Source organism: Trachurus japonicus, chromosome 14 (genome assembly GCF_045865225.1).
Source record: "Trachurus japonicus isolate A0001 chromosome 14, Traja_1.0".
Classification (NCBI taxonomy): Eukaryota; Metazoa; Chordata; class Actinopteri; order Carangiformes; family Carangidae; genus Trachurus; species Trachurus japonicus.
In genome coordinates, this window is record NC_140920.1 from 19718769 (window position 1) to 19733645 (window position 14877).

The window sequence follows — 14877 nt, forward strand, 5'->3', positions numbered from 1 at the left end:
ATCCCTGAGCAGGTTCTGGTGACCTGATGAAGAAGAACTGTGGTCGGAGCCGCTCGAGCACGGACCTGAGGCGGCTGCTGTTAATTGTTGTCAATGTTGTGTACATATTTGTGTTATGATTTTGATCTCTACACTGCATTTGATTGGTCATGTTAGTGTGTAGAAGTCTAGATCTGTAGAACTCACTGTAAGTATTGTACAGTGTGTTCTGCTTTAAAGACTAGTTTATACTCCGTTATGACTGTTGTCTAGTCATGTTATTGTAATAATTATGTATTATTACTATTTGAAGCTATTTTCTTTTCCACAGTAATGTTTCCCCTTGTTTCAAACAGACCAAAATTAAAAAGCAGAAGAAAATAAATCAGTAAAACACTAATCTGTTGGACACCCACCTGCCTGTGTGAACCCCCTGTTTCCTCTCTCACCTGCCCTCACAGCTGCAGCGTCGCCTGGAAGCCGAGCGCCAGCGCCTGGCCGAGGAGGAGCGGCTGCGGAACCAGATGACGGCTCGGCGGGCCAAGGCCGAGGCCGAGAGGAAGCACCAGGAGCGGCTCGTCCAGCTGGCCCAGCAGCAGGAGGAGCGGGAGCGAGAGGAGAAGGAGGAGGCGAGGAGAAAGAAGGAGCTGGTGGAGCAGATGGAGCGGGAGAAGGAGCAGCCCGTCGATCACTCCGACATGGTCGACCGCGTCTTCGGTTTCCTGGGGAACTCGGGGCCGTTGCCCAATCAAGACGGACAAGGCCCAGCTGGGTTTGAAGTACGTGATAATGGTTTATAGTTATAATCATGGTTTTTGTTAAGTCCATGATGCATTCCTTTGTATGTGTTTTCTTTCAGGACTTGGAGAAGACTCCTCGAGACGAGGAGGCGGAGGAAGATGAGGTGCTGACCGAAGCTCTGCCGTTACCTGATGAAGAAGAGGAGGATTTGTCCGAGTACAAGTTCTCCAAATTTGCAGCCACCTACTTCCAGGGAGTCTCCACTCACACCTACATCAGACGACCTCTGAAACAACCGCTGCTCTTCCACGAGGACGAAGGAGATCAGCTGGTGAGACTGGAACTGTGATCTTAAACTGTGCAGTCCTCCTCACCTCCAGCTATCCACTCAGTTGTTCACTTTGTTTTTATTTACCTTCTATTAAAAATGTCACAGTTAAAAAATATACATAGATAACAAGATATCACAAGAAATATTTTTTTGATGTCCAGGTGTTTAATGTACAGAAATGCTTGAACTTAGCTGAGATTTAAACCAGTACACTTGTTATAACAATATGTTTGACAATAAGAACGTTTGTTTTCTCTTTAATTACACAAAAAAGAGTTGTTGTTTTTTTCAAATGACAGTCAATTTTTCAATTCAATTTTTTTCCAGTCATTTTTTATTCTAATTATGCTGTGTACAAATCAGTGAAGGTGGTCTGTATGTTAATGTTAAGAAGCATCTTTAAACACACACCCTCAGAAAACCTGTTTATTATTTTATTATTTTAAACCTGTTCTCCTGTCCTGTCCTCCAGGCTGCATTAGCCGTGTGGATCACGGTGCTGAGGTTCATGGGAGACCTCCCTGAGCCCAAGTGCCAGATGGTGATTAATGACGGCAGCGAGAAGATCCCCGTCATGACCAAGATCTACGAAACCCTCGGCAAGAGGACCTACAAGAGGGAGCTGCAGGAGCTGCAGGTGGAGGGAGAGGTGTGAAAAAGTTAACACGACTGATGGACTGCAGCAATAGTAGATATAATCAAAATTTTAATGTACCCAATCTCATTGTTGTCCCATGTTTGTGTTTCTACAGAACAGCTCCATAGAAAGCCAGAAGAGGAACAGCGTCAGACATAAACTTGTGTCTCTGACACTGAAGAGGAAAACAAAGATCACGGAGGAGGTGAGGGAGGAATCCTCGATTGTGTCACTAGTGTTTTATCTTTATACGTCTCTATTTTTAGCCTTTACACTTCACCACTGCTATCTATGGCTGGGAGCTGTCAACTGAATTGTCCATTCGGATAAATAAAGTTTTTCTGATCGTGATTCTGATTCCACCAACTTTAGACCACCACTGACAACAGCAAATATTTTAAGCAAAATTAGCTGTTATTGTTATTGTTTGATTCTGTAAGAGTATTTATTTATGCTACATTCCCAATTTGAGTAATCACAGTCTTTCCACCTAAAAAACTTTACCCCGATAGTTTCTGAAAATGTGGAACCAGTTTTGAGGAAATTAATTTAGTCCAGGTTCCCTCAGTTGAAATGCAGGTGAACCTCTCCTTCACTTCCTGGGAAAATTTCTGGAAACGCTGTCATTTACAGGAAAACTATGTCACTCTTCTCCCATCATCACAGATGTGGAACAACATCATTATCAGACAGTATCAATGTTCTCTGAACTGAGAGGTTCAACTGCAGAGTTTTCTCTCTCTAACCTCTGCGGCAGGTCACCAGGCGTCTGACAGATGGCGACTACAGTCTCCAGGGGAACAGCATGCTGGAGGAACGACCCACCTCCAACCTGGAGAAGCTTCACTTCATCATCGGCAACGGCATCCTACGCCCCGCCCTCAGGTGGATGACGAGCAGCTGTAGTTTTAGTTTGGCATCTTCACAGGATCCAGACTTGTGGATTTGCTTCCAACTACTTAAAATCAGTGAACGTTATAGATGTTGAGAGTCTAATGATGGCCCCCCCTTGAAGCTGCTGTGTTGATTACACCCTGCTGTGTGACTGAGCTGCATTCAATCACTCACATACTGATGTTCTTGCTCTTTTGAGCTCATCATCCCTTCATTAAATTCAATTAAAGGCTTTACTGTCTTATGATCTGACTTGTGTGTGATAAAACAAACTACTTGTTTCAGAGGAAAGTTCATAGACTGTGATTAATTGAGTCCATTTATATTGTGCCTTTCTAGTCTTAACAACCACACATTCACACACTCCGTGATGCATCATGGGCAATTTTGGGTTCGGCATCTTGTCCGTTCCCTGAGTCCTCTTGAAGTTTGATGAATACAAGCTTCGGTTTGTTCTGCTGTCGTTTCTCTCCCTCAGGGACGAGATCTACTGTCAGATCTGCAAACAGCTCACTCAGAACTCGTCCAAGAGCAGCCACGCCCGAGGGTGGATCCTGCTTTCCCTCTGTGTGGGCTGCTTCGCCCCGTCAGAGAAGTTCGTCAAAGTAAGAAGCCTGTTGCTCCGATGTTCACCTGTGATCATTAATGATTAGTTATCACTGATGCATCTTTGTGTTTTTGTTTTGTGCTGTTTTTGTTCCTCATGCTCAGTACCTATGTGTTTATTGGAGAAAAGGTTCAGGAAATTAAGACTTAACACACGAGAGGAAAATAAACTTAAAGTGACTGAAAATAAACATAAAAAACATTTACACAGATGAATTTCATCCAGTTCACCTGATGCTTTTTGCACAGCAACAACAAAGCGGCTTTTACTGATTGTTATTTCTTTCCAATGTCTTCTGCACTTCATTGATCCCACAATCAAGTGCGGTTATTGTTGTGAAAAACATAAAGCGGAGGAAATAAATCCTGTTTACTGCACAGACGACAGAATCCACTCGAGGGTGTAGACAAAACAAATCAATTACTGCAGACACTCAAAGTCACAACATCTCTGTCTCCATCAGAGAAGCTGAGGGTGAATTATAGAAACAAACCAATATCCATTAAAGTCATTCAAAGACAAGGCAGCTTTATTTGTACAGTGCATTTTATACACAAGGGGGAAAAAAGAAATAGGAAAGGAAATAGAGGACTTAAAATCAAAGAAAGTTAGTAAATAAAAATCACGTTCAGGGGTGTAACAGACATTCTCCACTATTTTATATTTCTATAGCTTTAAATTACGCAATCAAAGAAAAGTAAAACATTTGTTTCCATCTTTATTGCGATTTCATTTTCATTTAATGCAGTATTTATTTTACCCAGAAGTGGTGATTTAATAAAGGTTTTCTCTTCCAGTATTTACGGACGTTTCTGATCAACGGTCCCCCTGGTTACGCTCCATATTGTGAGGAAAGGTTGAGGAGGACATTCGGGAATCGTACGCGGACTCAGCCTCCGTCGTGGTTGGAGCTGCAGGTGCTGAATCTGTTTCATGTGTTTGTCTTTCGAATAATCTCCAGGGTCTGAATATTTGAATTTTTTTGCTCCTCCCCAGGCCACGAAATCTAAGAAGCCCATCATGCTCCCAGTAACATTTATGGATGGAACCACCAAGACCCTGTTGGCAGACTCGGCCACCACCGCCAGCGAGCTCTGCAACGCCCTGGCCGACAAGATTAACCTCAGGGATCGATTTGGCTTCTCTCTGTACATCGCCCTGTTTGACAAGGTAAAAGCAACAGATTGTGATACGTCAGGTCAGACATATTAAAAGCCCCCGTTCCCAAACTGAAAGGGACATAAAACGACTACAAACCATGTGACACTGTAATCATTCTGTATCTCTTTGTGGTCATTCTGGGTTGTTCGTAATGGTTTCTTTTTTGTGTCTCTTTGTGGTCGTTTTGTGTCTCTTTGTGGTTGTTTTGTGTCTCTGTGTAGATGCTTATGTTGTGTCTCTTTGTGGTCATTTTGTGTATCTTTGTCGTCCTTCTGCGTTTCTTTGTGGTCACATCGTCCTTTGTGTCTGTCTGTGGTCGTCTTGTGTCTCTTTGTAGTCGCCTCTTCTTTTGTGTCTCTTTGTGGACATTTTGTATGGCTCTGTAGACAACTACAGAGCCATACAAAATGTCCACATGTTTGTGTCTCTTTGTAGCCCAATTCATCTTTATGTGTATTTGTAGTCATTTTGTGCTTCTTTGTGTCTTTGTCCATCCCATAATTACCACTAAGAGTAGCCTAAACAACAGAAACTCCTCTAGGATGTGATACAATTCAACAGCACTACAAACTACAGCCTCCAAAATGAGCCTACAATTGAATCAACACTTCTCTAAAACAAAACTGAGCTTTAAAACCTCCATGAAGGTAGGATTACTACAGACTGCATTAGAGTTAACTAGGTGTCCCCAATGGCCTGTATCATGTAGTTCCCTCATTGAAGGAAACTTCTCTCAGACATGATGGAGGGTGTTCATGGTGGTCGCACACTCGCCTCTTCATTGAACACACCGGTGTAACTGTTTTTGGCCAGGTTTCGTCGTTGGGCAGCGGCAGCGACCACGTCATGGACGCCGTCTCCCAGTGCGAGCAGTACGCCAAGGAGCAGGGCGCCCAGGAGAGGAACGCCCCCTGGAGGCTGTTCTTCAGGAAGGAGATCTTCAGCCCCTGGCACAGCCCGGCCGAGGACTACGTCGCCACAAACCTCGTCTACCAGCAGATCGTCCGAGGGGTGAAGTTCGGAGAGTATCGCTGTGAAAGGGTGAGCGGAGCAGTAAAGATCGAAAGCAGGGAGCAGACCAGTCTGGTCAAGATGCTCCATGTTACTGTATCAACTGCTTAGTTATGTCTATTTAAATGTGTGCCATGCCCATACATCACCATACACTACCCACAAAAAGTTAGAGATATTGGGCTTTCGGATGAAATTTCGGCTAAATGCACTGTGGCCTTTATAATTTGACCTTCTCTAAACTTTTGAATGCACAATGTTCAATGTTTAAGTACTTATAACATTACACGCTGTTCTCCAACAAGGTGATTAACCACAAACATCACAACAAGGCAGTGACAGTTTGTAATGAAACAGTCCTCTTCATCATGATGTTCACATTTTGACATCATGAGACCAAGACAACACCTATCAACAACAGTGTCACAGAGTGTCAGCAGGTTGCAACAGAGACGCAGAGAGACTGGAAGAGTCACAGAAAGGCAGAGAAGTCCTTTGGCCACATGACAACTTATTGAAACATCACCATTTTTTGTGGTTATACCCACCACTGTTGTTCACTTTTGTTTCAATACATTATTCCAGATGAAGAAATTACCATTTCATACTTCTACTTGAATGCCCTGCTTTCATTATATAATATCATTGCAGCATGAACTTATATTTTTACACTTTACATTTTCCATAAATTTCTACCTCAAGTCGAATATCCCTAACTTTTAGTGAGTGGTGTGTATATGGTCTAAAAAAAAATAGAAAACACACAATATGGTTCTGTTAGCTGTGTAAAGGACAATAATCTGTCATGACGACTCGCTGGGTTCAGTGACAGTGACGTCGGATCATCATTGATGTGATATGTGTCGTCATGTCACTACATTAGCATATAAATAAAGTTATGTTCATGTCAATAAAACAAATTCATTGCATTCCTCAATGAATAGACAGACTCTGGAGGATTGAAATTAATCAAATTTATGAGAAAAAAAGACACTTGTGAAAACATAATTTTTCTTTTTTTAACATGAACTATACAGATATTTTGTGTTTGTCTTTTTCTTTTAACATGAGTCAGTGCATCAGGTATTTGTTTAGTTTCCTGGAGATCATCTCCTCTCTGTGTGTCTGGTTTCTCAGGAGGAGGACTTAGCAGAGCTGGCCTCGCAGCAGTACTATGTGGATTACGGCTCTGAGATCCTGCAGGAGCGGCTGCTCAGCCTCATCCCCTCCTACATCCCCGACAGAGAGATCACCTCCACGAAGACGACGGAGAAGTGGGCTCAGCTCATCGTCAGTGCCCACAAAAAGGTAGCTACCACGGTGAAATCTTTGGTCCTCTGGATCTTGTTGTGCGACAGTGACTAAACTGCAGCCGCCTGTGCAGGGATTACACACCAAGAGGAGGATGAACACACAGAAGGTGAAGGAGGACGTGGTGGATTTCGCTCGTTTAAAGTGGCCTTTACTCTTCTCGCGCTTCTACGAGGCCTTCAAATTCTCAGGTAGGAAAAACTAAAACAGTGTACACTGATCTGTATCTCTGTCGTGTGTCAGTGTGTTTCTTCATGGATGCGACGTGTCTGTGTTCACAGGGCCGAGTCTGCCCAAGAACGACGTGATCGTGGCGGTCAACTGGACCGGGGTTTACTTTGTGGACGAGCAGGAGCAGGTTCTTCTGGAGCTCTCTTTCCCAGAGATCACTGCTGTGTCCAGTAGCAGGTGCGACACCATCACATCATCAAAGCAACGTTCACAAACACTGTGTGAGAATGAAAGAACAGAGTGGGGATTGTCTGAGAATAAACATTGTTTAATTTCCCAGAGGGGGTAAACTCCAGGGGCAGAGTTTCACCTTGGCCACCATGAAAGGAGACGAGTACACGTTCACCTCCAACAACGCAGAGGACATCCGTGATCTGGTGGTGGCCTTCCTCGAGGGGCTGAGGAAGAGGTCCAAGTACGTGGTGGGACTCGTGGACTGTCCAAACCCTGGTAAGACTCTTTTCACTCATTGTTTTGAGTTTATTTTTGAAGAGATGATCCATAAACTACAAAAAAAAAAAAAAGGAGATGTGAATGTGTTTCTTTTCCTCTCTATCCGGCAGCCGGGGTTGATTCCCCGTTCCTGAGTTTCTCCAAAGGGGATCTGATCCTCTTGGATGATCACGACGGAGAGCACGTGATGAATTCGGGCTGGGCTCACGGCGTCAACGACAGGACCAAACACAGAGGAGACTTCCCCGCTGACTGCGTCTATGTGCTGCCCACCATCACCAGACCACAATACGACATCGTGGTGAGTGGAGCCATGACAACTTTCAAAGTTTCAGTGATCCAACAGTTTGGCCGTTGTTGAAGTTGCACCTCTGTGGCTGCTCATTCAGTCTATCTCCCTCTTTCTCTCTCTCTGTCAGGCTCTCGTTACCATGACGCCTGATCAGAGGCGAGAATCCGTCAGTTTGACCCAGTTGAGCCTTGCTGACATCGAGGACAAAGCGAAGGCGTACACACTGGAGGAATTCTCCTATGACTACTTCAGGTGTTTCCTCTAAAACTTTACACAACACACAAGCAACTACACAAACAATAAAGTAAAAACATTTACACACATACAGATATACAGTGGAGAAAAGAAGTATATACAGTGGAGAAAAGAAGTATTTGATCCCCTGCTGATTTTGGAAGTTTGCTCCCCCACAAAGAAATGGATGCAAGAGAGACAGAATATCAACAAAACATCCAGAAATAATATCATCATATAAATGTAATAAATTAATTTACATTTGATCAAGTGAAAGAAGGGCAAAAATCAGCAGGGGATCAAATACTGAGTATACACATATACCATCATGAACAAATGTTGATACGCATAAACACATACACATAAATATCAGGCCAAAGAAATGAATGTATATAAGATATATAAGTCTTCCTGATGTTTCTCCTGGGGTCCATGAGTTTAATGCCAGATGAAGAGTGCGTGTCTGTGTGTGAATCTTTGATTGTGTCTCCAGGCCTCCTCCAAAGAGCACGCTCAGCAGGGTGATGATCTCTAAAGCCCGGGGGAAGGAGCGTCTGTGGAGCTGCACCAGGGAGCCTCTCAAACAGCCTCTGCTGAAGAAGGTCCTGGCTCACGAGGAGCTCTCCCAGGAGGCCTGCCTGGCCTTCATAGATATCCTTCAGTGCAGGCTGTGTCACTGCTGCTGTAGGTGTTAGCAGTATTCACACCAATTAACCTTTCTGTCTTTGATCTCTTGTTTGATTCTCTTTAGTACAAACCTGCTTGTTTGTCCTGTAGCTGTGGTTTTCCTCCTTTTGTCATGTCAGTGGTTTGAGTCTTTAACCGTGTGTGTACCTGTGATGAAGTACATGGGCGACTACCCGTCCAAACGCGTGCGATCCGTCAACGAGCTCACAGATCAGATCTTCGAGGGAGCGCTGAAGGCCGAGCCGCTCAAGGACGAGATCTTCTGTCAGATCCTGAAACAGCTCACAGACAATCACATCAAGTGAGTCTGAAACACACACACATACACACTGATTTCAAAGATGGGACATTGTGAACAGCTGGTGGTCTCACCGTACATATATCTGAGTTAAAAACCAGTGTCTTTATGCCTTTGATGTTTTTATGCGAAATTTTCATAATTTGCTGTCATTGATCGTCATTAGATAATTGATCACCTTCCCTTCCACAATGTATTACATCCTCACAATTAACACACACACACACTCCACAACATGATGACATTGCTGATGTTGATGTTGTTACTACAGAGAGGAGTCGCCAGCAGATTTAATCATGCACAAACATCCTTATATGATTTAATGTCTTTAGCTTTTGTTATTTCTGATTGAAAGCTGAAATATGTTCAACCAGACCGAGGCCGAGTTTCTGACCTTTTCTGATAAACTAATCAAGTTCAGTCTCTGGTGCCAAATCTCAGTGATATGAAAATAAGTGATGTGGCAGTTTGATATGTTCGGTCACAGGGAAAAGCTAAACAGTTGGTGAGATTTATGTTTTTGTCATTTTCTCTAACCCTGAGCGTGGAAAAATGCACATTTGATGAAGCTGAATTTTCTCTGTAATTTGCCAATTCACATAAATTGTGTGTGTGTGTGTGTGTAGGTACAGTGAGGAGAAGGGCTGGGAGCTGCTGTGGCTCTGCACTGGTTTGTTTCCTCCCAGTAACATGCTGCTGCCTCACGTCCAGAAGTTCCTCCAGGCCAAGAAACACTGCCCACTGGCTCCAGACTGCATGCAGCGGCTACAGAAAGCCTTACGGTAACACACACACACACACACACACACACACACACACACACACTTTCTTTCTTGAACACTCCTCTGCTCAGTTTCGATCCATCTCATCCCTCCTGTCTTCACTTTGTTGTAGAAATGGGTCGAGGAAGTATCCTCCTCACCTGGTGGAGGTAGAGGCCATCCAGCACAAGACCACTCAGATCTTCCACAAAGTTTACTTCCCTGACGACTCGGACGAGGTGACGTCTAAAAGTTACACAGTCCAGTTTCTCACTATCTTATTTCCCATAGTTGATAACTAATCAAAATTAACGGTAACTTGGGCTGGTGCGTGGCGCAGTGGTTAGAGCGGCCGCCCCATGTAGAGGCTACAGTCCTCAACGCAGGCGTCCCCGGTTCGAATCCCGCGTCGGGCAGACATTTCCTGCATGTCATTCCTCCTCTCTCTGCCTCCCCCTTTCCTGTCTATCTCACTGTGCTATCAAATAAAGGCAGAAAGGCCAAAAAATATACTTTAAAAAAAAAAAAAATAACGATAACTTGACTCCTTGAGTGTTGTAAGCAACATAGTGCCCGTGTGATCAGATCTTTTTATGCCGTGTGTTGTTTATAAAGCAGTGGTCAGGTGACAGAAGTGAACAACAGCAGATCTGAGCTGATAAAACAAAGGGGAAGGAGTGTGTGTGGAGCCAGATGTTCTGTGCACAGCTGTTTCAGTCTGCCCTGTTGGTGTTCACAGGTGTTTGAGGTGGAGTCGAGCACCAAAGCCAAAGATTTCTGCCACAACATCTCCGGACGCTTGATGCTCAAATCTGCCGAGGGCTTCAGCCTCTTTGTCAAGATCACTGACAAGGTGAGGAGCCGCTCACGGTCCAGACTGTTTAACATCTGCAAACGATGCAAAACACACACAGGGATGTCGTGAGGTCAAAATGTGCCCCTTTTTCTGTCACTGTGAGCAAATACAACACTTGAAAATGATTATTTCATCCAGTAATTATGTTTTATTTATTTACTTATTTAATGGGAAAAACTGTGGCAAATATATCTGGAGTCAGGGATGCTCATTTTTGTTTTGTTTTGTTTGAATTTTAATCCTGTTTTTCAGTTTTAAGAAAAACAGTCTCAGCACAAGGTCCATTTAACACCTGCCCCTGAACTTTCTGTTGGATCACAGTCTTCTTTAAGTCCACACTAACATGTTTTATTTAACAGAACACATTTTACATTTCTTTTTCTTTTATTTGTTCTTAGTTGGTACTTCAGTTGATGTTCTTAATACTGTAATCTGCTTTACTGTTTCCATGCAAATTAGCCATGACTAGCAGTCCTATATACACTGCATCAGTTGGACTTTAATTAGATGTAACAATGTCCACATATATCTTCCCTGACAAATAAAGTGATAAATAAAATAAAACCCAAAGCTTGGTAGAGAGTAACTGCGTGATTGTGTTTTGCAGGTCATCAGTGTCCCTGATGGCGACTTCTTCTTCGACTTTGTGAGGCACCTGACCGACTGGATCAAGAAAGCTAGACACGTAAAAGACGGTAAGAAGATCATCCTGTCTTCACCCTCTTTCATGTCTGCAAGCTGGAAAATAATGTTTCCAAAATGAAAGAGCAAGAAACTGGGTCTCATTTGAAAATGAAAGAAACTTTACACTCAAAAAGTCAGAACATGGCAGAAATGCAAATTTACAGCAGTGACGTGGCCTCGGTGTCTTTGGTGCAGGTGTAGTGCCTTCACTGACGTACCAGGTGTTCTTCATGAAGAAGCTGTGGACCAACACCATGCCCGGAAAAGACACCATGGCTGACTCCATCTTCCACTACTACCAGGTGAGCGAAGGCTGGATGCACTCAGCTGGTGCTTTCTGTTTTCATGATGTTCCTTCCTCCATAACTGTGTCTCCTCGCTGCAGGAGCTGCCTAAGTACCTGAGAGGCTACCACAAGTGTTCGAGGGAGGAGGTGCACCAGCTGGCGGCGCTGATCTACAGGGTGAAGTTCGACGAGGACAAATCCCAGTTCCACAACATTTCCAAGATCCTGAAGGAGCTCGTCCCTCAGGACCAGATCCGCCACCTGTCCCCCGACGACTGGAAGAGGGTGAGCCGACGTTTGGAAGCCACAGAGACTGAGTGAAACAGAGTGAAGGTAGTCACTCCTTTTGTTTTTGTGTGTGTGTGTGTGTTTCCTCCTCAGTACATCTTGCCGCTGTACAACAAACACGCAGGGAAGAGCAGAGAAGAAGCCAAACTGTCGCTCCTCAAGATCATCTACAAGTGGCCGACGTTTGGCTCTGCTTTCTTTGAAGTCAAGGTAAAGATAAACCATATCGTGAATAGCAGTTATTTTCTTCTTCATGTGAAGTGTTTCACATCTGTTGTCATTTTCCTGCTCTCTCTGCAGCAAACGACCGATCCAAATTACCCAGAAACCCTCCTGATAGCAATCAACAAACATGGAGTCAGTCTGATCGATCCCAAGTCTAAGGTGGGTCCAGGACGATCATATTTGTTTCCATGATTATTGATCATATTAGGAAGACAGCTGTTCCCTGTGATGTCTCCGTGTGTCCGTGCTGATCCGTCGTGTCGTATCCTACAGGAAATCCTCACCACTCACCCCTTCACTAAAATCTCCAACTGGAGCAGCGGCAACACGTACTTCCACATCACCATCGGAAACCTGGTCCGAGGCAGCAAGCTGCTGTGTGAGACCTCACTGGTGAGTCACTGGATACACAGCAACTTACACTGGTCAGAGTAACCACAAAATAAGAGTCTGGGCAACCTGTTTTCAAAATAAAAGAGTCAGAGTTTAGTCAAAATGAAAAAAAAAGACTTGAACTTATTTCTTTCTTTATTGATATGTATATACAGTATATATATATGTATATATACATATAACAAAAATTGTAACAAGGGGTAGTATTTCCTTTATAATATTGTTTCTATCTGAACTAATATCAGTTGAGTACTCAACCCTTCATTTAACTTATACACAGTCCATTCCCCTCAGTGTTTTGTGTGGTTCTTTGCTTCAGTAATTTAATGTATGACAAAAAATATGTGAGTGTTTGGCGTTTATATATCCACGCTTTCTCCAGCACTGCTGCTCAACACCCACTTGTTTATTTTTGATGCGAGGCGTAATCCTCTGTGTAGGTCACCTGTGTTTTGGCAGCACTCAGAGCTCTTACTCCTCTGCTTCTCCTTTAAAAATGGTCAGAAACAACTGAACTGGTAGATCTGAGAGGACCGACAACACTCATGACTCAACGCTACGGTCCAAAGGTTAAAAACATATTGATATCTGTTGAGAAAGAGAGGCTGTGTACACTGAAGGCAGCATAATTTCTCAACAGACCTGAGAGTCATCCAGAGTCTTTTCCAGTCCAAAATGGAATAACTAAAAAATAAATCCTACCACCTTAAAAAGTAGTTCTCTCCCAGTGTCTTAATCAGACACTCAAACCTTTATTTGAGCTTTACATTATTTCACTTGGCTGTTTTTCCACCTCAAAGAGAGATTATATAGAAATATTTAAACACTAATAGATGTGAGAGAATATCAGAAAATACGATAAATAACTTTCGTCAGCTTTGTTTTATATACAGTTTATATACACTTGGATTTTAGGTTAAGAGACATATTTTAAAATGACACTGTGAATTGTGTCAGATCAGAGCTGTACACTGAAACCAAATGAGTCTAGTAGAGTGTGTCGGGTGTGTCGGATGTTTGACCGCCTCCTCCTCCCTCAGGGCTACAAAATGGACGACCTCCTGACCTCTTACATCAGCCAGATGCTGACGACCATGACCAAACAGCGAAGCTCGTCCCGGGCCAGCAGCAAGTGAGCGGACAGCCAGAAACTCATCGATCACAGTCAATCAATCCTGCATACACACACACACACACACGGTGTAAACACTTGTAAACAAACACACTTCCTGTCCCACTGAGGGTTTGTTGAGACAGACGACTGATGGTGAACTGTGACACTGATGCCAATGTTTTCATTGATGCTATTATATTTGGGCCCCGTCTTAAAACTCACCCGTTGCCTTTAAACGACCTTTTCCCGACTCGTCAATCTGGAGCTTTTTTAGGCTTAATGTAAACTAATGTAAACAACGTCTCGCTGGACATCTGCAGTAGTCTGTGTTACGTAATCAGAGGTTTCTCCGTCTGTCATCTGTGTGCTGTAAAGTTTTCTGTAATGAGCTTTTGTCGCATCAATGTGAAGACAATAAACAACGAAAGATCTGGATTTATCAAACATCTCAGTGAGGGGTCACTGAAGAGGTGAGAGCTGCAGGGGAGATGTTCACTGATCCCTACAGCAAACCCTTATTTAAAGATGTTTGATAAATCCAGCTCCTGATCTCTAATTATATCAAACGATCACGGGCTAATGAGCAGAGAATGAACTGGACCTGAAACTGCTGCGAAGCCTGAAAACAGCCACGACCAAAACCCTCAATAACAATGTCTCTCTTGTTGCTTTCTGATTATTTCTATGTGTAAGTAGCTTTATTTTTCAAATTTACATCTGTATTTATGCTCAGTTTACCAGTTTCAACCATAGAGTCACTTTTGAATGTGTTTTACATCAAATCTCCTCAAATATGAAACACAAACCACACCAGAGGTTTGACCTGACTAATGACCCTTCACATTCCTGTCATCACTTTGTTTTGGTCCCCCCAGTTTGCCACACATTTAAAAACCCGCTGCACTGGACTGGTGATTTATTTTATATTGCAACGTTCATTATTCATGTGAAAGGAAACAGACCATAATGTGTGCCACAAAGTTCAAACACCAGCTGTTTGTATGAGCCGATCCACAGTAGCTGAACTGTTTCTAGAACTTGTCCATTGTTCTTGAACTGTAGACGGTGAATGATTTTTTTTTTTCTAAATATATGAAGCAATAGTTTTGATTTTTAAGTGCAAAGAAATAATCGTAACACTTTTTGGACCATGTTTATTAAGGAGAAATCGTCTCATCCATGTTGTGACCACATATCCTGATGTAGACACGAATAAAACGACATTTTCCAAAGAACAGATTCATTTCTCTTTAATGCTCAAATGTCTCAATAAGATGGTTTTAACTCTGATATGCCACATTACACTTGAGATCACTGTGTGTTCAGTCTGTGAAGCAACAGTGACTTCAAGGGATCAAGTGGGATGTAAACTGGAGTCTGTACAGATGATGCATGAGCTGTTG

General features: G+C 43.2%; 1 protein-coding gene across 1 annotated transcript in view; it reads left to right on the plus strand.

The window, feature by feature from the left end:
• LOC146974682 (unconventional myosin-VIIa-like) overlaps nucleotides 1-13546 on the plus strand; it is a 33615-nt gene extending 20069 nt beyond the window's left edge. The window contains exons 23-49 of the mRNA XM_085798257.1: nucleotides 441-758; nucleotides 839-1051; nucleotides 1524-1700; nucleotides 1804-1893; nucleotides 2446-2573; nucleotides 3061-3187; nucleotides 3987-4106; nucleotides 4186-4359; nucleotides 5164-5391; nucleotides 6499-6669; nucleotides 6746-6863; nucleotides 6954-7080; nucleotides 7184-7353; nucleotides 7467-7657; nucleotides 7776-7900; nucleotides 8376-8533; nucleotides 8717-8870; nucleotides 9494-9649; nucleotides 9762-9867; nucleotides 10368-10481; nucleotides 11092-11179; nucleotides 11364-11470; nucleotides 11554-11739; nucleotides 11836-11952; nucleotides 12043-12126; nucleotides 12241-12360; nucleotides 13401-13546. Of these exons, the coding sequence (XP_085654383.1) occupies nucleotides 441-758; nucleotides 839-1051; nucleotides 1524-1700; nucleotides 1804-1893; nucleotides 2446-2573; nucleotides 3061-3187; nucleotides 3987-4106; nucleotides 4186-4359; nucleotides 5164-5391; nucleotides 6499-6669; nucleotides 6746-6863; nucleotides 6954-7080; nucleotides 7184-7353; nucleotides 7467-7657; nucleotides 7776-7900; nucleotides 8376-8533; nucleotides 8717-8870; nucleotides 9494-9649; nucleotides 9762-9867; nucleotides 10368-10481; nucleotides 11092-11179; nucleotides 11364-11470; nucleotides 11554-11739; nucleotides 11836-11952; nucleotides 12043-12126; nucleotides 12241-12360; nucleotides 13401-13496 (3963 nt within the window). The 3' untranslated portion in view covers nucleotides 13497-13546. The remainder of the gene's footprint in view (nucleotides 1-440; nucleotides 759-838; nucleotides 1052-1523; nucleotides 1701-1803; nucleotides 1894-2445; nucleotides 2574-3060; nucleotides 3188-3986; nucleotides 4107-4185; nucleotides 4360-5163; nucleotides 5392-6498; nucleotides 6670-6745; nucleotides 6864-6953; nucleotides 7081-7183; nucleotides 7354-7466; nucleotides 7658-7775; nucleotides 7901-8375; nucleotides 8534-8716; nucleotides 8871-9493; nucleotides 9650-9761; nucleotides 9868-10367; nucleotides 10482-11091; nucleotides 11180-11363; nucleotides 11471-11553; nucleotides 11740-11835; nucleotides 11953-12042; nucleotides 12127-12240; nucleotides 12361-13400) is intronic.
• The last annotated feature ends 1331 nt before the right edge of the window (nucleotides 13547-14877 follow it).